This window comes from Notechis scutatus, chromosome 1 (assembly GCF_049901735.1).
Source record: "Notechis scutatus isolate UNSWTSFEM ecotype Mainland chromosome 1, rNotScu1.2, whole genome shotgun sequence".
Lineage (NCBI taxonomy): Eukaryota > Metazoa > Chordata > Lepidosauria > Squamata > Elapidae > Notechis > Notechis scutatus.
The window spans coordinates 53,316,000-53,343,347 of record NC_142009.1 but is presented as its reverse complement, the minus strand read 5'-3'; the positions used below and the strand labels follow the sequence as shown (position 1 = coordinate 53,343,347).

The 27,348-nt window shown below is 36.9% G+C and overlaps 2 protein-coding genes across 4 annotated transcripts in view; one reads left to right on the top strand and one right to left on the bottom strand.

Annotated features, from left to right (window-relative positions):
* RAB3GAP2 (RAB3 GTPase activating non-catalytic protein subunit 2) overlaps positions 1–2,500 on the top strand; it is a 55,470-nt gene extending 52,970 nt beyond the window's left edge. For all 3 annotated transcript variants that reach the window (XM_026682559.2, XM_026682569.2, XM_087964071.1), the window contains exons 34-35: positions 623–781; positions 1,744–2,500. In XM_026682559.2, coding sequence (XP_026538344.2) covers positions 623–781; positions 1,744–1,887 — 303 coding nt within the window. In that variant the 3' untranslated portion in view covers positions 1,888–2,500. The remainder of the gene's footprint in view (positions 1–622; positions 782–1,743) is intronic.
* A 948-nt stretch (positions 2,501–3,448) lies between these two features.
* The window catches only part of IARS2 (isoleucyl-tRNA synthetase 2, mitochondrial), a 31,987-nt gene continuing 8,087 nt past the window's right edge, over positions 3,449–27,348 (bottom strand). Inside the window, exons 12-23 of the mRNA XM_026682581.2 lie at positions 26,826–26,986; positions 18,838–18,940; positions 17,273–17,363; positions 13,804–13,912; positions 13,588–13,690; positions 10,948–11,073; positions 9,873–10,004; positions 8,522–8,628; positions 8,112–8,257; positions 5,561–5,751; positions 4,141–4,282; positions 3,449–3,774 (exon numbers count right to left, since the gene is read on the bottom strand). Of these exons, the coding sequence (XP_026538366.2) occupies positions 3,632–3,774; positions 4,141–4,282; positions 5,561–5,751; positions 8,112–8,257; positions 8,522–8,628; positions 9,873–10,004; positions 10,948–11,073; positions 13,588–13,690; positions 13,804–13,912; positions 17,273–17,363; positions 18,838–18,940; positions 26,826–26,986 (1,554 nt within the window). The 3' untranslated portion in view covers positions 3,449–3,631. The remainder of the gene's footprint in view (positions 3,775–4,140; positions 4,283–5,560; positions 5,752–8,111; positions 8,258–8,521; positions 8,629–9,872; positions 10,005–10,947; positions 11,074–13,587; positions 13,691–13,803; positions 13,913–17,272; positions 17,364–18,837; positions 18,941–26,825; positions 26,987–27,348) is intronic.

Genomic DNA, 27,348 nt, shown 5'->3' with positions numbered 1-27,348 from the left:
AATTAAGATTAGGTTTTTATTAAAAGGGAAATAAAAAGCTTGTGAGCCTTCTTAAGCATTTGCTCATAAATTAGTCACACTGAGAGAGCTTACTTATGACACACTTGAAATCTCCAAATTTGATATTAATTGCACTTTCTTAGGCATGTAATGTGTGTGGATCAAGAAAGATTTTTAGGTTGTGTGGTGGTGCTTCTTCCATGCCATATATACACGAGTTTTTAGAATATATTTATGCACATATTCACAAACACACACAACCAATCACATGACCTTTACCCCTTTTTTCCTATGCACCCCATTTCTGATATGCCCATACAGTGTTATGCAATAGAGTGAAGCCTTGCAATGAGTAAGTTTTGCAGGGATTAAAAAGAGTTAAGTTTTACTTTTTAAATATGGCTACCTTTGCATATTGGCTTTAAGAATTTGTACATTTGACCATTACAGTATTATTTTTTTTGTGAACAAACTTTTAAAATTAAAAGTAGCTTGATGGGGAGCTGTCTTCTTGGACTGACCTGCATGTACTTCCATTCATCAGTGGCTTCTTTTCAAAAGTTGTTTTGAAAACAAGTATTATCTGTTGCAAGAGTAACAGCTGACTGTCTTATATATGCAGGCTATTCTTCAGGTAGAGGACAAAGAAGTGCTTTCATCACAGTTGTTGGTGCTGGCTGGACAGAGGCTGGCCTATGCCTTACTGCACACTCAAACAAAAGAAGGCATGGAGCTGTTAGCCAGGCTACCTCCAACACTTTGCACTTGGCTTAAAGCTATGGTAAGATTCACTGCCTTTTAAACATACTGCAAAATAAGGAACACTGTATTCAGAAAAATCTTAATTTAAGAAGTTAATAAGTACTTTTGTTTATTAACGCTGTACACAAAAATGAAATTGATGGGAAAATATTTCATACATGAAAATGAAAATAGAGTAATATATGTTGCTCAGCAGCAGGAAAGGAGAGCCAGCTCATTTGAGCATGCTAACCTAGATGGACAATATGGGAACCAACATGACAATTACACCAATATTTCCCTAATTGCATGCTCTGCTTAAATATTAACAGTCTATATGGAGTGGAATCTGAACTTTGCTATGGAAGCATAACAGAGAGAGTGTAATTTATTTGAGAATTTAATGAGTTATTTATACAGTACAAGTAGTACATTTGGCATATTTTTTGGAACAAGGATGGTGCAAAGTGGAGATGTCTTACTTCATTTAATCCATGGTATTGTACAAATGTATTGAACAATGCACACACCCACTTCATATTGGTCCAAATACCTGTAGCAGTTAGAGGCAGAGCTTTATTTCACTCAGTCCACTGCACAAAAACAATTATTGATGACGTATGTATGGTTAATTTAAGGGTAGAGCGACAGTCTTTTTAAAATGGTTTTTCCATCTCAGAATTAACACCAGAAGTAAACTGGTGAAGTTGCTTTCTGTAACTATTTTTTGCTATCAAACTTCCCAATAAAGCAAGAGGACTACAATCATTCATCTTCGATTGCGGCAGGGTTGAAAATTCTTCGAAATGATCCTAAAGCTACAATAGTAGTTATCTGCTATATTCCTCACTGAATTAGGCTTTATTCATAAAACTAATTTCACAGGGCTGTTTCTAATCATGAATAGAAATTCTCTTAAGTCTACCAGTTAGGTTTTAGAAATGATCTGGCATGCCTATTTCTAGTAAAGAAACCTAAAGATTGTCTCAATTCTCTTTGCAGGATCCACAAGATCTTAAAAATGTAGAAGTGTCAATTACTACAACTGCTAAATTAGTAAATAAAGTGATAGAGCACCTACCAGAAAACCATGGGCAGTATAGTGTTGCCTTGCATCTAATTGAAGCTGTGGAAGGAATGTCATGACAAGACTGAAACTGAAGCATGGTGGCTAAACAGGTCTCTAATAAAAATGAAGATTGTGTATAAGAACCAGAATCATCTTGATGAAGCAGTCTCAAGCATCTTTGGTAATTAACAGCTCAAAACTTTAGGAGATGATAAATATATGTTAAAATCTACCTTTGGTGGTAATACCAGCAGTGTGTATATTTGTGTATAACTCTAAATATTTATTTCTAATATCGAGCATTTGTGTAATAGTTTGCTTAAGAACCATTTAGTGCTGTTCAAATTAACATATTAAGAATTTCCTATGTGCTAGAAAATAGACTGCTTTTTAAATGTTAAAATGAGATGAATTCAATCAGAAGCCAACATATTATGTATGCTGGTTAGGTAATACTTCTTCAAAATGATAACCTAATTGTTATAATCAAGAGGCAATTGGCCATAAACTTACAGCATTAAAGGATGTCTTTCTACAGTTATATTATGGCTGGGTTTTCACAATAAAAACAATATCAACTTATGAAGAGTAAGCTGTCTGGTGGGAAAAATTATTGTAGAAACAATAAAAAAAATGCTGCCTCTTCATGTTTTAAATAGCAAATAAAATCAGGAATCTGATTTTAGTTTATCACTTTTGTAAAAGCATTGGTCTCATTTGTAACAACTTTCCTTGCTGTACAGCTTACTGTAATTGGTGTACTCCACTGTCTTCCTTGTGATGAATGTTACATTTGGCCCACAACTATTCCAATATATGACAGTAACAATTGAAAAATTGGACTGACTTTTAAGATGTGTGGCCTTCAACTCCCAGAAATCTCTAACCAGCGTGATGGATGGGGAATTCTGGCAATTGAAGTCCACATAAGTAAAGTTGCCAAGTTTGAAAACCCCTGGAGGGAGTGCTGAAGTTCGCATAGAACAGTTGAAGGAACTGGGTAGCTCTGTGGTCTGGAGAAAAGAAGCTATAGTTGTCATTCAGGTATTGTAACAGAGTAGTCTGAAATTCAGGGGGACTGGCTCATAGAACCAAGTTCATGAAGATCCTTCCATCTGCCTGTTGTAGAAGGTGAGTGGAGACTTGTAAAACAGTATTTCATTCTTACATTGTTAACAATCACAGTGAAAAATTAATTGAATACTGAACTCCCACCCATTCTGTAGAAAATCAGTGACACCTGGATCAAATGAGTTTCTTATTAAAAGGCTGCTACAACTTTCAAAACTAAAGGAAGAGCCATCCATCCATATTTATTGCTACACAGTTAAAGAGCAAACATTTAACAAAGTAATTTCTTAAATATGATTGAGAAATCTAGAGCAGGATGAAGGTTCCACATATTTTTTTCTTACTGATATGTGATCTGCCTGGGGTGGTGGTGTGTTAATTGTGCTGGAAGTAATTGCAGAAAAAAAGTTCATGCAGACCCATGAACGGCAATAAAGCTGCACCACCTAAGTGCTAAAGTCTAAAGTCAACTGTTAGCTAAACTGGACTAAAAAAAGCCAACTTGTTCATGGATTTGAATTCCTCTTGTGCTGCTTTTCAGACTTAAAAAGAAAAGGACTATTCAGGCATTTTAGTAAGCAGTTTATTAAGTGTACAAGCTTAAATATATACACGTGAATTTTGAATTTAGCTTTCCAGCTCTCAGACAAACAATATGTTGGTTTCTGTGTAGATACTTCTATATTCCATGTTTTTGCAAAATAACTCGCTTTAGCAAGCATGTCTGTTTAACTGCTATGGGAATAGGTATCATTTCTCACCAAGTATATGCATACAACGTGCACATGGAGTCTCTGTTGAATCAGCAGTGTATTTTCGACAACGCGGGCATTTTGCTTTGGCAGCAGGTAGAACAATGACTTTATAGGCGGATTCCTCTCGGATATCTCCACCTATTTTAGAAAAGGTTCAAATTAATCCCACATGAAAGCCCATTCTTTGCTGACTTATCTCTAGATCAAGGGAAATCGTCCTCTATCATCACATGGCCCAAACACTTTCAACATTTTATTTATTTATTTATTTATTTATATTTTTATTTATTTTGTCAAGCAATTATAAGATAACAGGCATAAGTATAAACATAGCCATGGATACATGAAATCGATACATATAAGAAAAATAAAAAAGAAACAACAGGACAGGAACGATAGGGCACGTTGGTGCGCTTATGCACGCCTCCTACAGACCTCTTAGGAAAGGGGTGAGGTCAGTAATGTAAATAACATGTTGTGGATGCGTAACGAAAGTCTTCTTACCTTCTAAGTTTATCAGAAATGTGCCTTTAATCATATCGTCAGTATTCACATCTCTAGGTACTTCAGTCAACAGCATTGTCTGTGATGCCATCATTATTTCATTTAACTGAGATGTATTAGAGCACTCTTCAGGTTGTAGCACCTAATGATAAATTATCATGCTAAGTAGTTTTTGGAAAGGGTACAAATGCAAACAAATCAATGACAATTCTAATTAAGACAATAAGCTAGGCCTGGTTTGCCATACTTGAGCCATAATGTGATTTGGTAGCAATACATGCAAACTAAAGTCTACTATATGTCAGCTTGGAAGCCATTTTTCTTTGAGGCTTCTGGCCTCAAACACTATAGCTTGTTCAGGTTTAACATTGTGATATTGGATGTATGCAAACAACATTATAATTTCCTTTTTTTTGTGCTAGTGTACCATTATTTACAATTCAAGAACTCCAACACATGACCACAGAAGGGGAAGTATGTTATATGGTTACATCATGTTAGTCTGCAATTGTAAATATATAGTCCCAATACATGGTCTTTTTACAAACATGAGGTTATCTAAATCCTCAAATACTTTGCCTCTATTTCAAGAAACTAAAAGCACCAAATAAAAATGGAGTAGTGGGGGAAATCCTGGTTACCAATAGTAAGAGTCCAAGGTTGAATATTATTGAACTGCATATCTTGTCTGCTAAAAGTAGAAAAACCAACAAAATAAATAAATAATGGAAGTCAAAGGAGGTCTCTATTTTGAAACTGGAGCAAGAAAACCAAAATGTTTGATCTCAAGATCATAGAACCATAGGGTTGAAATTGGGCAAATAAACTTATTCTATATCATGCCTTTGGATTCTACAGTATATCTTATCTAAATCTATAGTAGTATTTATCGTAATGATAAATTAATGATTCTATCTCTGAGTTGGACAATTACAGGAGTTCAAAACTTATGAGCATTCTTTAATGACCAAAATTGCAATGGTGCTGAAAGTGACATAGAACCAATCCCTGCACTTATGATCATCACAATGTCTCAATGGTAATATGATAAAAATTTGGGCACTTGGCAACCAGCATGCATTTATGAAGGTTGCAGCATTCGGGGATCACATGATTGGCATTTGTGACCTTCCCAGCAAAGCAACAATCAAAGTCAATGGGGGAAGACAGCCACAGCCAAAAGATCATAAAATTGGCCATGGCTCACTTAATGACTGCATCAGTTAGTGACAAGTTCTGGGCCAAACTGTGGTCATAAGTCAAGGATTACCTGTAATAAACTTTGAGTAAATATCCTTTTAAATTGTCAGTCTTTCTGAATTTGAAGGCATAAGTGGCTTTTCTTAGTAGCTTTTCTTAAACATCTGAAAATTAAAGTATTAGTTAAGATGTAATATTAGGTTATAATTTTTCTGCTTACCTCCATTAATTCGAAAAACAGCCCAGGTTCAATCACTAGAATCACCTGATATTCTGCAGCATTTTTGCCTGCAATAAAGCCAAGGAAACCATCTCTCATTGCACATGCTCCATCCACTGCTTCTTCAAGCCCTGGTTTCTTCCATACAGCACTTGTGGTCATCCATCCGGAACGAAACACGCTATCTGACTCTTGCAAAAGGAAAGGATGTGGAAAACAAATGCATTAGATATATCTCTGTAATAGTTGCAGATAAACAGCACTATATAAAGTGCTGTACTATATAAAGCTAATAATATGAATCTAACCAGAAACATCAGTTGGAGATATGGTTGCTTATTGAGGCCAATTCATTACATTACACACCAATATTTGTCTCTGATCAAGGAAACAATTTCTATTAATTAAAGTTCCCCATTCACCTTAAGTGGCCACACTTGAATTTATATGTACCTGCCTTCCAATAATTTTTAGTAATGCAAGTGAGATCAACACTTTCCCCTAGAGTAAGTGCTAAAGATACTCTATAGCAGGGGTCCCCAACCACCGGGCCGCGGACCGGTACCGGGCCGTGGAGCACTCTTTACCGGGCCGCAAAGAAAAAAAAAATTAAAAAAAATGGCGGCTTTCTTCGCCTTCGGTGAATGCTGCTGGGATCGGGGATCAAGGACACAAATGAAAGAAGGGGAGGGAGGAAGCAACCGAAGCCTGTCCTGCTCTCTGGCTCAGCTCTCTCAGTCGCTTTCTCGCTCCTCCACCAGCCCAGGAAGAAACTGCTTCAAAGAAGCGGGGGGGGGGGCTTTTCCTGTCGCCGCAGCTTCCCCGAAGCGCCCGTTTCACCCCCACCCCGCCCGCCCGCCCGCTCGCGGTTCAATCCACAGTGCTCCGTTCTGCCTGCCTGCCTGTCTGGTTGTTTGGGAGCAGCTTCGGCTGAGAATAATAACTATTCGCCTCTTTTTATCAGCCGAAGCTGCTCCGAAACGAAGAAGGCAGGCAGGCAGGCAGGTAGAACGGAGCACTGTGGATTGAACCGCGAGCGGGCGGGCGGGCGGGGTGGGGGTGAAACGGGCGCTTCGGGGAAGCTGTGGCGACAGGAAAGCCACCCCACCCCCACCCCGGCTTCTTTGAAGCAGTTTCTTCATGGGCTGCTGTAGGAGCGATAGAGTGACTGAGAGAGGAACGAGGCAGACACCTGAGGGAGGGAGGGAGGCAGACACCTGAGGGATGGGGCTGAGGGAGGCAGGACCAAGGCGCTCCCTGAACTTGGTGGTTTGCTGGCAGACGTTTTATTACCCGACTAGGTAACAACATCAGATGTTACCTAGTCAGGTAATGAAACGTCTGCAAGCAAACTACCAAACTCGGATTCTCTCTCTCCCCCCGGTCCTTGAAAAAATGTTTCTGCTTGAAACCGGTCCCTGGTACAAAAAGGTTGGGGACCACTGCTCTATAGAACATGAACTCTTAATTTTAATTCTTGCATTGAACAAGGGTTTGAATTCAGTGAACTGACTATGATTCCATAAATCTGCAAACTTGCATGGACAATTACTTTATTAAGGTACTAGTGTGACTAGAAGAGAAGAAAAATTGAGTATCTTGTCCCTTATTACAATAACAGCAGGCATTGCTTCAACACTGGTCTTGCTCAGACATCCTTTCATATACCATATTTTTCAGAGTATAAGACACACTTTTTTCACCCCCAAAAGTGGGTGGAAATGTCTGTGCGTCTTATACAGTGAATGTTGCCAAAGCCCTGCCCCCCCACCCCTACCCTTCGGCCTCTGCCTCCCAGCAATTTGCCTGCTTGCAGCAAACAGCCCGGTTAGCTTCAACACAGCCTGTTTAGCACAAGCAGCTAATTGTGGGTAGGATCAGCCTCCCTACAACCAGCTATTTCAGGCTGTAGGGATTGCCATTGCCTATTGCCGCCTCCACGTGCCCCATTTTCAAACTCTGCATCCCATTTTAGGCCTCTGTGTGCCATTTTCGGCCTGTGCATGCCCCATTTTCTGCCCGTCCTGATCCCTGCCGCCCGGAATTAGCCAAAAATGGGGAATGCGGAGGCCGAAAATGAGGTGTGTGGAGGCTGAAAACGGGACGCAGAGGCCAAAAATGGGGCACGCAGAGGCGGCAATAGGCAATGGCAATTCCTGCAGTCTGAAACAGCTGATCATTGGGAGGCCAATCAGCTGCTTGTGCAAATCACACTGCTGAAACTGACCTGGCTGTTTGCTGGTTGCTTCAAGGAGGCAAATTGCTGAGAGGCAGATCTTTTTTTCTTCCCCAAAAGCTAGGAGCGTCTTATACTTCGGAGTGTCTTAAACTCCAAAAATAATGGTAACTTTTTAAAAAATGCGTACATGCACATTTCATCCTGCAGAATTTAAATAATTTTAATGACTAAATAAAATTAATATTTATTGATCATTCTATTTTTTACAACAAAAATGGAAATTAAATGAGTAATGAACTCAACACATTAAGGCATTTATGTGAAGAATCTGTCAGAATCTCAACAGTGTTAACCATTTTATAACTCTCATACCTTTTCTGTATGGAATATACTGGAAAACCTCTTCAGCCAGATGTGGAAGGATTGGTGCAAAAGAACGAACCACTGTATCCAAAACTGCTGCCAAGGCTGTTTGACATGAACGGCGCTTAGGATCTTTTTCCTCTTCACAATAAAGTCTGGATTTTAGAAAGGAAAATAATTGGGGAAACAATTTTCCCACAAACATTTTCCCACAAACATTAAATATTGTTGGAATAAGTTATGTGTATCAAAATGCATGTGAGCCAAAGAAACTAGCTGTTTACTATGTTAGTTACAAAATAATCCATCTTGGTGTCTATTCAGGAAGCATTTATCTTGGGGACAAGCAGCACAGAGCATGCATTTCTCATTTTTTTGAGGCTTCCTTATCTGATAAGAGGATACAAAAGTTCACATACCTGTCCTTAATTATACTAAAATAAAAACTGGAGAGATCTTTACTACAAAAGACTTGAAGTAATCGAATGACTTTTCCATAGTTATGTTCCTTATATGCCTGTGTAACCTAAGGAATAAAGTACAAAAAACCAACAGCTAATTTAAAATACAAGTAATTGTTAGTCCAAAGAAAAATAAAGATGGAAAGGAGACAGAAAGCACCAGAAATGAGAGGTTAGAGCAGGGTGGGCAAACTACGGCCCGCAGGCCACATCCGGCCCGTTGGTCTTTTTAATCCGGCCCGCCGAAGATTGGTACAGAATTAAGGTTTGATGTGAATGATTGAATGATTGCATTCATTTGATTTTGACTTGTAATGACAGGCATTTTGACACCAGGTGGCGGACCGTCTGTCAAATTTTAAAAGTCAATGAGGCCCCCGAGCCAAAAAGTTTGCCCACCCCTGGGTTAGAGAGTACAGACAGTATCTTTAATCAGAATCCAAACTACTGGCAGACTTAGCTAGTTAATCCCAAAGGTGCTTTTTCAAGAGGCAACTGGACTTTCTTCAGAACTGAAGAAGCTTCTTGGATGAGAAGCGGAATGTCTTCAAGGGAAAACAAAGAAAGTCTAGTTGCCTCTTGAAAAAGCATCTTTGGTACAACTATGACCTGGATGGCTGAGAATCTCCATAGACATTTAGCTAGACATTTTTTTTGCACATTCATATTACTTAAAGCAATATCAAACCAGCCATGTATTGTCCTTTTCTTCTCTCCATGCTACTCTATCCAAGACTCTCCAGTCCTATAACTGTCTCCCTCCTTATCATAAAATTAGGTTTTGACAATCCACCCCTACTCCTTCCAAGATCTAATAGTGGTTTAGATTGCCCAAGCTTTGATTTCAGCATCTTCAAAGGAAGAAAGATGATGTCTAACTGTAGCATGGCCAAAGTGTCCAAACAGTCTTGGGTATGCAGGACCTACTCCAGCAAACATTCATAGCAGAAGACAGGATGCTGGTCTTCAAAGACACACCCCTTCTACCTTCAAGCTGTAATTTTATTCTCTATTCACATTTTGTCGATGCATTTGGTAAGCATAATGTTAAGGTTTTCTACTGGGTAGAATGTTTACTAAAGATGGAGAAATGGATGGAGAAACTACATATACAAGTGCTGTCAGAAAAGTAGAAGGTGGTCTGTTGTAAGAGATTTTGTCACAAGTTAATATCTATAGCAGTTCTGTTCTACTACAATAATGCAACAGTTAAAAGAGTTCTTTTCTCCAAAAATGTATCTATCCAGTTCACAGATCAACCGGTCTATACTATAAGTGTCCATAGTTCCAGCCATTCCCTAGTGCTTACCTGGTTAGCGAAGCCATGCAGTAGATGGAGTATGTACTGGTCTATCAGATACATCTCTGATGTGGGGATAGAGTCTGTCTCTGGGCTGAAGCCAGCCAGATTCCCCAACAAAAAACGGAGTGTATTTCGAAGCTATCAACAAATTCCAAAGATAGTTCATGAAATTCAAGTCATTATTTGAAAAACTTTTACCATAAATATGACTATGTATTTTAAATATGCTATTTATTTTGGGAGGCAAAATTATACACTGGAGATCTTTCAGACCTTAATAAAATTTGTTTTGAGAAATTAGGGTGAGATGGCATAGAAGTATTTATAACTTTTCTGGAAATCATCCAGGAGAGTTGCTAATCCTAAAACTATGGGACTCTTAATTCCCATTAATGATGAGTAAGTCCTTTGATTAGAACACAACACTTGGACAGGTATATTTCACTTGGATCTAAATACAGGCAATATATAGTTTGATATTTTATACCAATAATTAGTGAAATTTGCACTTGAAAAATTTCACACATTCAATACAACTTGAAGAAGGAACAGACAGACAAAAGGAAGTTCCCTGGCTGGCTTGTGATATCTACTTTGAAAGGCCCATTCAAATCCCTGTTCCCAAAAGCAAATCCATGGGACAATTATTCTAGGATCAATAATCCTGAAGGGCAAGTCAGTTTGTGCTTAAAAAGTAGGGTAGAAACCAGGAGATCCTTCCTTAGGTACAAAAGTTAGCTGGTGGACTTGGGCCACACACTTTCTCTCTGCCCTAGGAAGAAGGCAATGGCAAATCTAAAACTCAACATTTCTGAAAATGTTGCCAATAGAATTGCAAGCTGTCCATGTATTTGCTAAGAGTTTACTTGAAGGTACAGATAAATAAATACAACCATGATGGGTGAAGTCATTATGTTATAAGATATACAAGTGAAAACTATTCCAATGGTAAAGGAAGAGAAAAATACTACTGAGATACTATTGATACACTTTCTTTCCTGACTACATATTCCAGAAAGCTGAACTATTTTTGTAGTGGCTGCTACTTAGGAAGAGCCAAAACATGTGTTCGTTTGCTTACCTTGTTAATATCATCTTGAGCAGAACTGAGCACAGTAGGTCCAATTTGCACTTCTGTATAAACATTGGACTCAGCCACCCACCAGCGTAAAGTATCAGCCCCATATGGTGGCTCAGTGCTGTGGTCCTATACATTGACAAGGCAGAGAGGAAACACCTTTCAGTGCTGATAACTGCTCAATGAACCCCTGTTCTCCAAAATAAATTCAACATATTATTTTATAAATGTGCAGCAAAGTTGGCCATAAAGACATTTCTCCAGAGGAATGTAGAGATTCTGTCAAGAATCATGGAAAAATAAATCTCTGACAAGGTATTTTTTGGACAACTCATGTGAAAATAAAATGCTGCAGTGTAATTCTACAAAGCTGATTGATGCCTCACTAAAAAAGAAACAAGCTCCTCGTGTTATTATTAGATTAGATTTTTATCTCACTTTTATTATTTTATAAGTAACTCTAAGCAGCAAATGTACATAATATTCTCCCCTCCTATTTTCTCCACAGCAACAATTCTGTGAGGTGGGTTAGGCTGACAGAATGATTTGCCCAAGGTCGCCTAAGGTCAGACTAGAACTCAGTCTCCTGATTTCTAGGCCAGCACCTTAACCACTACACCAAACTAGCTGCCTGCTGCAAAAATGAAAAGGAGGGAGGTCAAACATGTTTGCTACTTGAACAACTTGACATCAGTCAAAGCGGGACACTGCCAGAAAACAAGTGCCCTGCTTGCTGCTCTGTAAACTATCATACACATGCACTCACATATTTTCATTCCCTACCAAATAGAAGCAATGTAGCATTTTGATAAAGTGATAGACAGGCCCAGATTCTTAAGCATGGAAGATCACTGGATAACTTTGGAACAGTCACTCTTTCTTGACCCAAACTTATTTCACAGGGTTGTTAAATGAAAAAATTGGAGGGAACACCATGTATGCTTGACTTGAGCTTCTCTAGAAAAATAACAATAAAGCAATAAATAGCTGCTGACATAACTGCTGAAGGATGGCCGCCTTCTGAGGTCTAACTTAATATAAAAGAAGCAACAGTTCTGAGGTGAATCCGGAAGTGCAGTTTTCATGACCTATAAATGTCTTTCAGATAATTTTATTGAAAAACAAAACCTATAAATCCTTAATGCTGACCAGGTTGGCTAATAGTGATATGGCACTCAAGTCCAATATCTAGGGATTGAAGATTGAGAAAGACTTATATAAAGCATTTCCTACACATTAGTATCAGTCTCACAAGTAAATCTGAATTTTAATGTTAGGACTCTTTATGAACAAGGTTGATCAAGAGCCCTAACCTTAATCCTTGGAAGATACAGTAGTAAGTAGAGACAAGGTAGCAGAAGCCACTAGGAAGAAAAAGTCCCCCCTTTTTGTTTCTTTTATGGCTGGTTGGCACATAAGATGAAACCATATTTATTTGTACCACCCTCCCATTTACACCCCACCCCCAACATCTTTGTAGGGTAGGTGAGACTAAGAGAAAGTTCACAATTACCCAGTGAATTTCCCTGGCTGTGGGTGCACTTGAACCTACCAACCTTTATTGGTAGCCTACCACCTCAACCACTATACTTTACTGCGTTGGTCACTCCAATTCACCAAAACAACCATTTCCCCCTTCCCCCCCAGCAGAGTCACTTCTACTTGAGCCAGGCACAAAGGGCCTCCCATCAAGTTTGTGAAAATGAAATGCTACAAAGGTCCTCAAAGCAGTCCTGCCTGTTGATCTGTTTTTTTACTGATCTAAGTGAACAGAGTAAATTCATTCACAAAGTTCTTAAAGGTAAACAAACTATGGCAACGCACATGGTTGTTGGGCCCTGGTTTTCCACTAGTTTTGCTTAACTTTTTGCTTTATGTGCCATAGAAAAGTGAAAGATACAGAAAAAGGAAGCCAGTCTCTACACAGAAATTAAAAAACACACTGTGCGTAACAACATAGACCCACACCTAGCTAAATAAAAATGCTTCAGCTAAGGTTAAAGCCATCAGGCCTTCTCTTCCCTACAAAGCAACCACTCATAAGCAAACTGAGCAGCAATAAAACTGTTCACTTTTATTACTGTTGGTTTCTATAGCCAATGCTCTCAGTCTATGAGGAAATGATTGTTTGAGGACATAACAGGGAAGTTTTCCAGTAAAATAATCTAACTCAAGGGATATGTGGAGCTGGGATTTATCTTTTCATCAGGAGCTTTGGACTTTTCCCGCATGGCAATCAGAGCAAAATCAAAGGCTTCCGAGATGAATAAACTATGTTAAATGCATCATCCACATTTTAAACTATCAAAACCAATGTTCTGTTGTATGTTACTTTCCAAGCATACTAAGACTATTCATGTGGCTATTTTTTCTGAATTGCAAAAATTTGCATGACCATGAAAAAAAGCAGGTGTTGATGCCATCTGGTGGCTTGATGGAATTTTGCACTTGGTAACTCTACTATTAATGTTAGAAAATATATTGAGCTGTGCAAATTACTATTTTGTCAATAATAATGGGTGAATGGGGACAAGATTTAATGCCAAAAAGATATTTCTGGGAAGGAAATAACTGAAAACAAATTACTTTGAGGAACCAATAGATGCATATCCAGATGGCAAGTAGAACCATGAAAGTACTTACACTGCCTCCATTGATGACAACATCTGGATCAACCACATTTCCAACAGATTTAGACATCTTTTCTCCTTTTTCACCGACAGTGAATCCATGAACAATAAGAGTCCTGAAAGAAAGACCTCTAGGTAATCAAATGCTTCCCTTAAACTGTCGTACATACATTCTTAAAAGAAAGTGTATATTACCATAGCTGTTCCAGAAACTCATCCACCAACTTACCTATATGGTGCCTTTTTTTGTGTTGCTACGCTAATCAAGAGGGAAGACTGGAACCAACCTCCCAGCTGGTCTTTTCCTTCCAAGTATACATCAGCCCTTTTACCTGTATCTAAAAACACAAGCAGTGTAATATTCATAATTGAGATTCTTAACCATTCTGAGTATCAACTTATCGCAATGTTGAATCAGATTAAGTGAAAATTGTGTAACAGAAATAAGGCAACATTTACAAGAAGTATTTTTTTTTAAAAAAAATATAGTCCTCTTACTCAAATGGCAATTCTGAAGTATTTATAATGGATTTAATTTCTTTTTTCTTTTTAAAAAACAGAATGTAGTTGCTGTTAGGCAAACCTAATTTATAGGTTCTTATACCTAGTAATTATGCTGTATTATTGACTTGCCAGATCAACACAGCTTATAACTGTGAACATAATAGAAGGAAAGAAGACAGAACCTTTGAAAAGTGCAGTTCTTGTACCATGAAGCTCTAGGAAAGAAAAAATAGAAATTTTCCTTTCTACAAAGCTACTAGAAGCACATATTCCTTATAAATCTGCTCACCATGATAATTGAAATTCCATATGAAGTTGTAAGGCTGCCTTTCCCTCTAACACTTCAATTAATTTTACAAATATCTTTATCTATATCTATATAACTAGCACGTTTTTTTCTTCTCAATCATAATTTGTAAGTCACCTGATCATATTAATGATTTTTTTAAAACATGTATTACTTTAGCACAATTACACTGGTAATAATACTGATATAGGGTATTGAGATGCAATCCACTGATTGATAAGAAAAGGTATTCTTTTAAACAACCATGAACTGTAAGTTAATTAAATATATTAATTTTTCTTTTTAAAATGGATATATTGATTTATTTAATAATAAAATATAAAGAATCTGTCAAGTATATGATTCTTTATGTTTGTTCTCTGACATGTACAGTATTGTTCCTGATAAATTAAAATACAATACAGTGATAAAAATAATGAACACATCCAGGCATTATTATGAAAACTTTACACCATTTCTGTGTTTCCAAAATATTGGATTCAATATCTATTCTTATAAATACCTCATTTGAGATTGAAAAATCTTATACAAATGGAGAATGATTTTTTAATTGCATGTACTGTACTAACTTAGATGTTACATTCTTCTCCCACGAACATTTTGCAGTTTATCATAGATCACAAGCTTTAACAGTTGATAAAGCTTTAATTAGGGTTATTATTTACAGTTAGAGGGCATAGGTCTTTAAAATCCTTTTCTCTTTTTATTTGAGCAATATATTGTGTATCTTTGATAAGAGACTTTAACCCATAGATTAAACACTGTGTGTTTTAATAGTAAGTACAATTATCTAGCCCTTTTCCTTTAAATACCCTGTCAGCACAAAAGGTAGGCATTATAAAACAGTATTGTTTTAGTTAAACATTAGTATGATAGCTCTGCGGGGAATTAGGCTGCTGCATTTATCAGTTCTAGAAAATGATCTTGATGGTCACATATTTTCTTTATCTGATGCTACACTTGGCTTCTCCATTTTTAATTAGAGACCTGGCCTAACTGTGCAGGAAGAACTCGAATTATAAAATTTTAGTAACTACCAATCCTGCATTAAAATTGCAGTTTGTGACTTTCATACAGGTAGACAGATCAAAAGCAGCATGCTTCTTTACAACAAATCCCACTTTAGCCCAACTGTATACATTCTAATTACTAAATCAATTCTAAGTCCAATTCATGTGCACACATATGCACACATGATTATATGTGCATTGATCTTGATTGAGGATCAAGAAAGACATCCTTTAAAGTAACACTGTGGTATAGAGTCCCAACAACGTGCAACAGAGGATAAGAGTTTCATTGCTTTGCTTTGCAACCTGACAGGCTTCTGCTACACATGCACAGTTACCCCTGGCCCTGAAACAGAGCATCTTATAACCTGATTTGACCTTTGCTTCAGTTGAAAGCATGGAGGACATCAAAATGGGATAACGAATAATAACTTTACTGCCTGCTGCCACACTTCTAGATGTCTGAAGGAGTAGTGGACTTACATTGGCTTGGCTAAAAGTATACCTCTCTGCATTAGCTTGTACCTTAGTAAAGCAGAGTTCCCAGTCATACTGAGTGTTACTTGTATTCTACCAAACTTCCAATTGAACACATGGAGTCTGAGGAGATAATGCCTGAACAAGGTCACAGTAGAATGAAAAAGAGTAAATATGACTGATGGAATTTTTTGCACACCTTCCTATTATTCTCCTAATAAAGCACACATTTAACAGGAGATGCCATAGGCTAAGGACCAGGAATATATAATTTAATTTCATAATCCTATTTAAAGTTTCAAACATGGGTAACTTTTGTTCTAATGATTTTATTTTGTTTTATTTTGTAAATGAAAGAGGAATTTATAGAAACCCAAATCATCAGTTGAAATAACCAGTGAAATTTTCTAGCATGGCTGGGAAGCAAATACCTATAGGGTAGGGACTTTTAGTACAGAGCTGGGCTAAGGGCTGTTGCATGATCAGACGATGAACAGTCACTGCTTCTTGTGGCTAGAGAAGACTATCAGAGCTTTTAAGTGGTTATCACTTGGCTTATGAATCTGCTTAAGTAATATGTGCAAGAAGAGAAAAATAAATGGCCAAAATACAATTTAATGTGTGAACCCCAACTGTAAAACCTTTCATACATAGTACCTCAAGTTTCATAACTTTTTTGTTTCTCAGAATATGGTAATAACCTTACAACATCAAGTAAGTTAAATGACAGTGAATTTTACACAGCTTAATAATTTAAAATCAAAGTGCAAGAAGTTCTTAGATAAATTCATTCTTGATGATACTATTGCTTCCGGGGGTTTCAAAGAAATTTAAAAAATAATCCAGGGCCAACATGTTTTACAATTCAACAAGACTGCTATCAAACATCTGTGTTCTCTTGGTTTAAAGTTCAAAAGCAGTTGATGTCCTACACTAAATTGATTCCAAACTGCACTGGAACTTCCTACCATTGTGCTAGAAATCTCTGGATTGTTTTAAAATTAGTTCTACAAACCGGTTTTACCTACATGAGAAGCGATAAACTAGAAGATACCTACCCCCATGATTTTCAAACAAGTGATCTGCATTATATATGCTTACAATTACTAAGTCTTCTCTATATTCTTATTGCATTTTCAAAATTCATTGTGCTTGCATGTAAGTTTAGTAACATGCTGTCATCTTAAAACACCTTTCTACAAGTTGTCATTCTCCAGATGTAGCTTAATATATTTCCGAGTCAGAGATAATCCAGTGGTTCCTTCGCAAAACACATGACCTCTAATATCTCTTCCATTTCTATGATTCCAATTCTATAGTTTCTTCATGAAATGCAAATTGAGCTATGTTTAAAACTTACTAGACAATTCTGAGATACTTTGGAATTTAAAACTTCTTACCTTCTAAAACATGTGCCCAAGATGTTCCACTGTCAAACCAAATATCCAACACATCTTGTCCTTGTACATATTCCTGGATATCATTAGCAGCCTGATTTAAAAATATGTGGGTTAAAAATATATGAATTAAGAAAATAAGGACAACTTAAATTTTTCCATTCCCATTTCTGCTCCAAAGGACCAGTAACAGCATAATCACCAATTTTCTTAATGGCAACATGAATAAGAAGAACATTGCTATATTTTGGATGTTCATTTGTATGCACATTACAAAGATGAACCCATGTTGTTCTTTTTGCTGTAAGAGACTATCCTATTTTGGCATCTTAAAAGCTACCAAATTATATAATGAACCTTCTTGGTGTATAGTCCGTTCCACCTGATTTATTATGTCACTTTTTTCATCTGATTATAACTGTATACACATATACACAAGCATACACATAAGGTGCTTATATCATTGCCTTAAAACTCTGCTGCTTCATGATACATCCTCTGGGTAGAATAGAACATTGGGCCGTATCTAACAAAATGAAATTCAATGTAGAGAAAAGTAAAGTCCTACCTACACTTAGGCAAGAAAAACCAACTACACATATAGACTGGGTGAAACCAGGCTCAATAGCAGTACGTGTGAGAGGGATCTTGGAGTCTTATGGGACAACCAGCTAAATATGAGCCAGCAGTGTGCAGCAGCAGCCAAAAAAGCCAATGCAATCCTAAATTGCATCAACAGAGGGATATAATCAAGATCAAGTGAGATACTAATGCCACTCTATAAAGCCTTAGTAAGACCACACCTAGAGTACTGCATCCAGTTTTGGTCACCACACTATAAAAAAGATGTTGAGACTCTGAAAAAAGTACAGAGTCAAGAGCAACCAGGATGATTAGGGGACTGGCGACTAAAACATATGAAGAACAGTTACAGGAACTGGGCATGGCTAGTCTAGTGAAGGACCAGGGGAGACATGATAGCAGTGTTCCAATATTTGAGGGGCTACCACAGAGAGGAAGGGGTCAAGCTATTTTCTAAAGCACCTGTAGGCCAGACAAAGAATTATGAATGGAAACTGAACAAGGAGAGATTTAACCTGGAAATAAGGAGAAACTTTCTGACAGAACAATCAACCAATGGAACAGCTTGCCCTCGAAAGTTGTGGGAGCGCCATCGCTTGAGACCTTCAAGAAGAGATTGGACTGCCATTTGTCAGAAATGGTGTAGGTTCTCCCCCTTGGGCTAGATGACCTATAAGGTCCCTTCCAACTCTGATTATCTGTTATCTGTTATTTTCACAGAAATAATTGCTAATGCAGTATTCTATGTTGGCTCACATTCAAAGTAGATTGGCCTATACTTAGAACTATGTACTTGTTGGAAAGTCCCCAGAGCCTTACAGCAACATCACTTATAGTAGACTAGGCCACTGCCACAGGTCAGATCCAGGTTAACCCTTGATCTGCCACGCCTTTGAATTGCCTGAATCATGCCCCTTAATTACAGACTTCAGCTATTCTTTGTAGTTCAGATCTTCATAGAGGACTTTCCAATATCCCTAAATTACCTTTGCCAGAGCTTCTTTAGGAAGAAGCTGCTCCATGGGAAGTGTCCACCAGGCATCACTGCCATGTTGTTCCACTAGTTTAATAACATTCTCAGTGATTTTTCTGCAAGGTAAAAAGGGGAATGAGTGAGAGAAAAACAAGAAATTATTAATCTGTGTTCTGTAGTATGACATTTAATTGTAAAACCCAGAGCCATTAAAAGTTGTTACATGTAAGAAAAGGCTACAGTATAAATTACAAATAAACAATTTCCTAAATACATTATGGGCAATCTATTAAAGATAAACAATGAAAGGACTGAAAGAAATAGCAAGCGAGTAAAAAACACAGCTGTGTAAAGCTACTTTTGCACATCTTGATCATTAATCAAAGTGCTTCAGTTTAATATAACCCGATCTTAGCACTCTTGAACTTTTCTTCCTATAGATGTGCCATGCTTTTATACTATTAACCAAAGTTAAATAAGGGTCCCAACTTTTGATTTGCACATGGTTTTTGAATCTCAATGAGGTTTCCCACCCAAATTCATTGGAGAATCATAGATTTTCATGGCTGTAAATTTTCTTTCCTCTTCTAACATTAGGCCTAAGCCTGATGATCTAAGTCACTGTTAATTTTAAAATATTGTTTTGTTTTTTAAACAGCATCTTAAAAAGGGGCTAAAATTCTACTCTTTCTAATTTATGAGGTCATCAAATCACCATCATCCCCCTTGTAGCTAATCATTTTTAATTTTTGTTGCAGCTGCAAAAGTTTCTCTCTCATAATACTTGATGAAAAAACTTATACAGATTATGCTTCCTCTTCAATTGAAGAGGAAATGATTGAAAGAACATATAGAGCAGTCTTTCCAAAACGCTGCTTATTGGCGATGATGACTAATAATGAATGAAGATTTCTGGAAGACATCAAGTTTGTAAAGGTCATCTGAGGCATGGAGTGAGGATATTGTGGTGATCCTACAAAGATGGTTGAAGTTAGTCTCAATTATTTAACAGGCACTTTTTTATTAAATTAAATCCTTAATCAAACTTGTAGTTTTCTTGCAAATATTATGGATGCATGAATGTTATTATATCAGTTATTTGCAATAGCAATAACAATAGCACTTAGACTTATATACTGCTTTATAGTGCTTTACAGCCCTCTCTAAAGGTTTGGGCTTTTATGGGAGAAGGTTGCCCATATCTAGAGATTTAATCCTAAAAAGAGTCTTTCAAGATTTCACAATAAAAATTATATTCCAGTTCTAGCTTTAAAGTTCTTTTCACGGTAAATGACTTGTTCTAATGCCATAGTTTGTCGGCATAAAGATAATTACAGGGAGTGAAGAAATGCTTGTAGCTATATTTTAAAATGGAGAATTTGTTGAGGATATGGTATATCAAATTCCTTAAACTCAAAAGCCAGTATATATTTTCAGATTTATTTATTTGAAGAAACTAGAACAAAACAAAATATAGTCTCCAAAGATTCTCTTATATCCCATAAAGTATAAAGAAAAGGGTTTTGCAATTAAAAAAAGCATGTATGCTTGATATAGTTATTATATAATAAATATAGCAATCGCAATAGTACTTAGTCTTATATACTGCTTCACAGTGCTTTACAACATTTAAAGATAAATATAAACTTGTTATATATATTAACCATAATCATTGATAGCTTACTCTTCTTGCTCCTTATAAAATCAATGATTCTGTTATGATTTCATAACATCCCTAGACCTCCAAGGAATATACATTAGATTATCCTTAAAATCTTTCCAAAACTTGTCCATTTGTTTTCTCTTAGAAGCCATTCTTGTGGCTCTTGCCAAAATGGTTACAAAATACGTTTCCTGTTCTCAACTGTACAATGTGTATTAAAAAAAACTCTCCAACAACCTTAAGTTAAAAGTTCTCTCTACAGTGTACATTCAACACCTTCCTCAAATAACGACTTATCACTCTTCAAATGGCAGGCCTCAGTTTGAGAACCATAATTCACAGTGTAAGCAAGAGGAGCCCTGCTGTAAAACTTTGCCCTACATTCGTACGTCAGATTGGGCAGAACTCCTATTACGTGTCATTCTCTAGGTTTCTAGTCTGGAAATCCACAGAGCAATTCACACTACCATGACGCCAACCAATCATTTTGAATCCTGATATTGATTCCGCCAAATGCTTATTTAGTGGGAAATTAAGCAGCATTCAGATATTTTTCAGGCATGGAGAGAAACAGATGCTGACCATCCTTGCTACTCTTAACAGCGTGGAGTGCCAGGTAACTTCTTTTTTATGTAAGATGCAGCTGATTTTTCAAACTATTTAAGAGCAGTGATATTGTCCATTTATAAAATGTTGTATTCTAGATCACTGTGACTGTAATGCATGTAGAAGGATTAGATGATGCGAGCTGATTTAAGGTGTTGTTTTTTTTTAAGCAAAGGGCAGCAACTTGCAGCAATGTGAAAAATCTTAACACATTCTTAACCTGCTATTCAAGTTAAGCTGGAGCATGAAGCTGATTTAGCAAATAAAATAATTCAACTTAAATTCGAGTCATACCAACACAAATTTTCATAGTAATTGCAAATTTTCTGTATAACTTATTACTTTTAACCATGAATGCTCTTAAATGTATTCAGAATTATTCAGGATTACTCTATACCAATCTGTGGTATTTTCTTTTTAAAACTGAAAATATTTAACACCTATAGCTTCATTAGATTAAGACGGTTGAAGAAATTATTGCACTGAGCTTTATGCATGGTCCTATACAATCAGTATTTTAATTTCAAAGGTATGTTTCATCTCTAAACTTACATCTTTCTGTTCTAATCAGTTTAATGTTTTTTAAACAGAAAATGTCATGCCCTTAATCACAATATCAGAGGGCTGTTTTCTTTAGAAAGACTTATCTATATTCAAACTTAGTTTCCATTATTTTTGCAGGGGCTTTGTTGGACAACTGACACCTGCTGCTGTTTATTCCAATTTACATTGTGCTCATGGAATGGCAGTAATGTATAAAGTCTCAAATTCTCACAACATTCATTTTGGGTAACCGTAGGGGAGAAAGTACCAAATTGTAAGAGTATGAAAGAAAGGTAATTTCCTTTCCCCATGTAGGTTCAGAGTGGCAGATAACTAATGGATCTTAAACAGTGTTATCAAGTGTAACAGCAACTCCATGTGGAATAAAGTCTCTTTCCAGTGGAGGTGGTGTTACTTTTGAAAGCCACTGAACTTTGACTGAAGAAGTAAATTATACAGAAAAGAAGTAAAATCAACCAAATTTGTTATTACAACTATGTATTTACCTATGCACCACCTCTACTGGTAATGTTGTTGTTTTTTCTTTCCGAGCATCTTTTTTTTTGTAGTAATGTTAGTCTTCCAGTTATTTCATTTAAAGAACCATATATTCAGCAAAAGAGCTCTGGAGGACTCAATCAACGTTTCTACATGAAATGAGGTCTAGGGTAATGACCTATGATTTGACAGACTGTGCTATCTAAGTCTGCCTGTCACTTCTGTAGGCCAATACTCTGCATGTTCACTACTCTACAAGGAATATGTTTCCGTGCTGAAGTGTATGATCAATGAAGAAAGTTAATTTTAAAAATAGAAATCCTCTTTATGTTTTAATTATTTATCTTCCTAGTGTATTGATATGGTTTGCAGCTTACAACAAAAATGAAAAAATAAATATTGCATCCATAAAATGTGTTTATTTTCTCTCTGAATAAATTATTAAGAGATATAATTTTGCTCTGGCAGTTTAAAGGGTTCTTTATAAAAAGGCCTGTGTCTAATTTAAATTATACAAATGGACAAATATATTAGCAAGATAGCACATTCAGGATTTGATCTGAATTGCTGTACTTAAGAGATTTATGCTACCCATTTCATTTTGGCTCACTGAGTTCTTGCCTGATGGTCACAGTTACCAGTAATAAACTGACGGATTGAATCACTTTAGGAGCTTAAACAGATTCACATTAACCAGAGTTAACACAAGTAATGTTAAAACCAAACAGAAAAGCGATTTAACATGGATAAAGCATAGCCATGCTTTCAAAAGTGGGTTCAAAAGCTTTAAGCCCAGTGATATTCATGGTCTGAAAAGGATTCCTCTGTAACAGGGAGACTTATTTGTATTTCATTATCATTATCCTGGAATTTCTACATGACAAGCACATCTATTCAATCGTACAAAGTCTGTTGTTCTTTGTTTTTCAAACCTTTAATTCACTAATGTGTTTTAAAAATGTACAGAGCAAGAGAGTGTATTTTTTCAGTAGTCATAATGATCTGGTGTAAGTGAGCCTACTAAAAGTATTCGTGTAAGAACCTAATAAACTAGATCAAAGCCACTAATTCCAGGAGGAATTGGCGAGAAATGTAGTGATTTCCCAGCACTAGGTGGTTCACCTTTCTTATCTGGTTACCTTTCTTATCCAACTCTGCTCTAAAAAACATCTACCTGTATCTGTTGCAGAATATTTACTCAAGGAGGAGTTTAAGCCATCATAGAAGGGAAAATTATAAGGTGTGTCTAAAATCAGAATCCTGGCAGTTTATGCAAGCAAATCAAGAAGGCAAAGCTTCCGGAAAACCATATCTGTTTTTTTAAAAAAAGATTGAGATATGTCTCAAAATCCTTTTATAACTAGGGGACTAAGGAACAAGCAAGTCTCTTACTCTCAAATTGGTGGGCTGTTATAATGCACAAAACACTGACAAACACAATTTCTCCTTTAATCAATTAACCCCAGTTCAAAAACTATCTCTCCCCCCCCCCCTTTGCATTCAGCCAACCCTGGACACTCGAATTATGAACAAATGGGAAAGCATTTCTCATAGATGCAATTGACATATCCTCTTTATTTTTTTCTGAACAAGCCTGGCGGGCTAGGAGATTAGGATTAGGTTGGGTTGGAGGGTTCAATACAACAAATAATATCTAGTCCAATAACATGTAGAGAGTCTCTCTCCCCCACCCCACCCATTCCCAGTTACTGAATGATCAAATACCAGATCTGAACAAGTAGAACGAAAAGTTCTTAGAATCCCCAAAACTTCATTACCCTCTTCCCCCACCTCCATCTTCCAATAGGCTCTTTTCTCCAGAACTTTTATTTAATTCATTATTGATCATGGGATATTGGAGAGTTTGTTAACATTTACCCTCTCTCTGGGTGGTTTTTACTGGTATTGTTTCATTAAATGGAATTATGTCTTACATATTGCCCTCTATAGTATTGTATATTACTGAGGGTTTATTTTAGGAAGCATTTTAGAAACCAACATATAAACATAAATAAATCGACAGAGTTGTGCCTCCCTGAATTACCAGTCCAAGCCAAGAGCCCTATGACATAAATATCATAGCCTTTATTTTTGTAACTTTTCCATACTGTGAGATAATATTGGTTTGCCATAGGGAAAAAGCTGCTTTTTGGCAGGTGTTTTGTCCCAAATTTTAATTTACTGAAGCGTCATTTCAGATTAGTGGCATATGTTACATATAAGATTAAACCTACACAAGCTGCAGTTTGGTAGCAGCAACTCTGATAGCAACAAAAACCAAACAAATAAAAATCTGATTAAGATGAGCAATATATTTTCGCTACAATATTAACTTTTTTTAAATACTTTTTTTTTTTTTACCCAGAAGCGTATACACTTCCTCCTGCACCATCACAGACAAATCTGAAATCTCTCCATTAAGAATACTTCTGACTCCAATGTATAGAACACCTTTTTCTTTGCATAACAAAAAATCCATACCATAGTTGGTTCCTCTTCTCACTGCATTCCATCTGTCCATTCCTCTTTTATTTTTCACCTCCCCAACCAACCCTTTACTGTTTTTTAACTATATTTGCTTATATCTATAGACCTCCTCTCTGAAAAAAAGGTAGCAATGGTATATATAATACACACATCTTTTCCAGAACAATCACATACTGAAGAAGTCAGATGACATAGATTCTCTATGTGTAAAGCAATAAAAATTAGTCTTTTGAGTTTGCATGTTGTGTTGTATCCGTAAATGTGCCATATTTTGCATACCGTAGCATTTCAATAGTCATATCTCAAATGTGTTACAGTCAGAATTCTTTTGTGAGTGTTTCAGGGTAATATGATGAATGGCTTAAGCTCCTACAAGACTAAATATACCCATTTTGTTGCTTAATCCTCTTCCCCAAAGTCCAAAAAGGGGCCTGTGATGGCAAATTTTGGGGAGCTCACTCACCTGGGGAGGAATGCAAAGGAATGCTAATGCATTTTGTATCCCTTCTTTAATTTTAAATTACTATTAAATGTATTTCTCCTCACAATCCCAATACTGCAGTTATAAACTCATCAACAGAGGGCACTATTAATTGTTCAGGATTTCAAGAAACCCTGGATTTAGGTTTATAAATAGCAGTAGAAATTTGTTTTTACCATGATCAAGCATTACAAAGAAATAAATGGATTCCTAGAATGCTAATCAACATGAACGGAGATTAAAAGTTCGGCCAAAGCTGGATCCCACTGCTTGAGCAAAGGAAGATTTGCATCACAGAACAAAACACCAATTTAGCAGCTCAGGTTCTGATATAAAAAGAAACACTGTGTCTCCTTTACTTAACAAAAGCAGCCTCATGAATCATTGTGTACCTCTCCCCTCTCATTCTCAACATCACCAACAGTTGTTGCAAGGATAGTCATAGCGAGCAGAAAAATGAGCAGGCCCTTTGGTACATCACAGACTTATGCAATCAATATGACATATTCTTAAAAAGGTAAAGGTTTCCCCTGTCCAGTCATCTCCAAGTCCAAGTGCGGGAGTGAGGGAGCTAGTATTGTCTGAAGATGCTTCTGAGGTCATGTGGCAGGTATGACTATACACTGAGGCACTTGGAATGCTGTTACCTTCCCACCAAGGTGGTACCTATTTATCTATTTGCATTTACATGCCTTCAAACTGCTAGGTTCGCAGGAGCTGGGGTAAGAATGGACGTTCACTTCATCATGTAGTAACTTGGATTTTGAACCTCCAATCTCTGGGTCAACAAGCCCAGAGCCTTACTACTAAGCCACCGTGTTCTCTATGACTTGCTCTCAGCACATACAAAAAAGAGAACACCAGAGGGAATGACACAAAACATTTAGGTTTGTTTGTCAACATGTATTTTTGGGTCCATCAGGTTTAACATAATTCTCAATAGTGTCCCAAGCACACCTCTCTATTTGCACCCTTTATAAATGATAGCATTATTTCATTCACATAAATACTGCACTTGGGAAACATTTGTCCAGTTAAGAAATAATAACAATCCTTTATCTCTCGGGTTGGGGTGGGTTTTTTTTTTTTGGTGCCTCCAATGAAAAGGATTGGCACCTGTGCAATCTTACGACAACAAAACTACTTTTTCTACTTACTGTAATGTGTTCTCGGCTAGCTAGTTTATTACACCTACACCAATTACTTGCTTTGAAACACCACCACCACCACCGCCACCCACCTGTACCACTGGGGTATATTAAAATTTGGATGTGCGTGCAAATTGTTGCATCACAAAAGCTTCCTCACTTGTTTTAAGTGGACATAGAACACACAAAACTTTACATCCCACACCAGCCCCACTGGAACAGATTACACCCCATATTAACCTCTATGTGAAAACACCCACGGATTCCAAATATATATTAAGCCAACTCGGGGGAGGGGGGCGGAAGGTTGGAGATAATTTCTTGATCATGTATGAATAGAAGCTACAAATCCCATACACATACCAAAGCAGCTCTATCAACTCTACCTCATTGCCATACCAAAGCAACTCTATGACTGGAACAACAGCAGATGCTAAAAATGGTGCAACACTGCACTTATTTACTTGGCAAATTAGTGCTCTGTTTAAAAATGAAAACAGTATTTCTGCACCAACTATTGTCTTTCCCTCCCTTCCCCCTCCACTTTCCCCCAAATAAGTCAGTGAGATGCTTACTTGTTTATTAAAGGCTCTCCTGTTGACTTATGGTAAAAAACTGGAATGGGGACACCCCAGCACCTCTGCCTTGATATGCACCAATAGGTCCGTCTTTCCAACATTTCTAGCATTCTGTTCATTCCTGAGGCTGGAACAGTTTTTACTTTCTTTAATGCTTCCTGAAAAAGACACATAAATGATATGGGTGAAATACCAAAGATTAAATGATAAGGGAAGAAGAGGAATCACTGTTCTTTAGTGGATTGTTATAGTAAAATAAAAGTGGCAAAAAGTATACCAACCTTGATGGTAAGTTGATAATCAAATGAACATTGTTTCAAAATATTTCAAATATTATGCATGTAACAATTCAACCAATGTTCACAAGTGTTGCTAAAATAATAAGAAGCCCAATGCCATTTAATTCTTCATAAGCACTTCTTATTGTCTGTGTGATTTTTAATCTGTCAGTTCTCTATAAATTCTTTTACATGAAAGGCAGACTTTCATTTGATCACATTTGATGCTTTCATTTGATCAC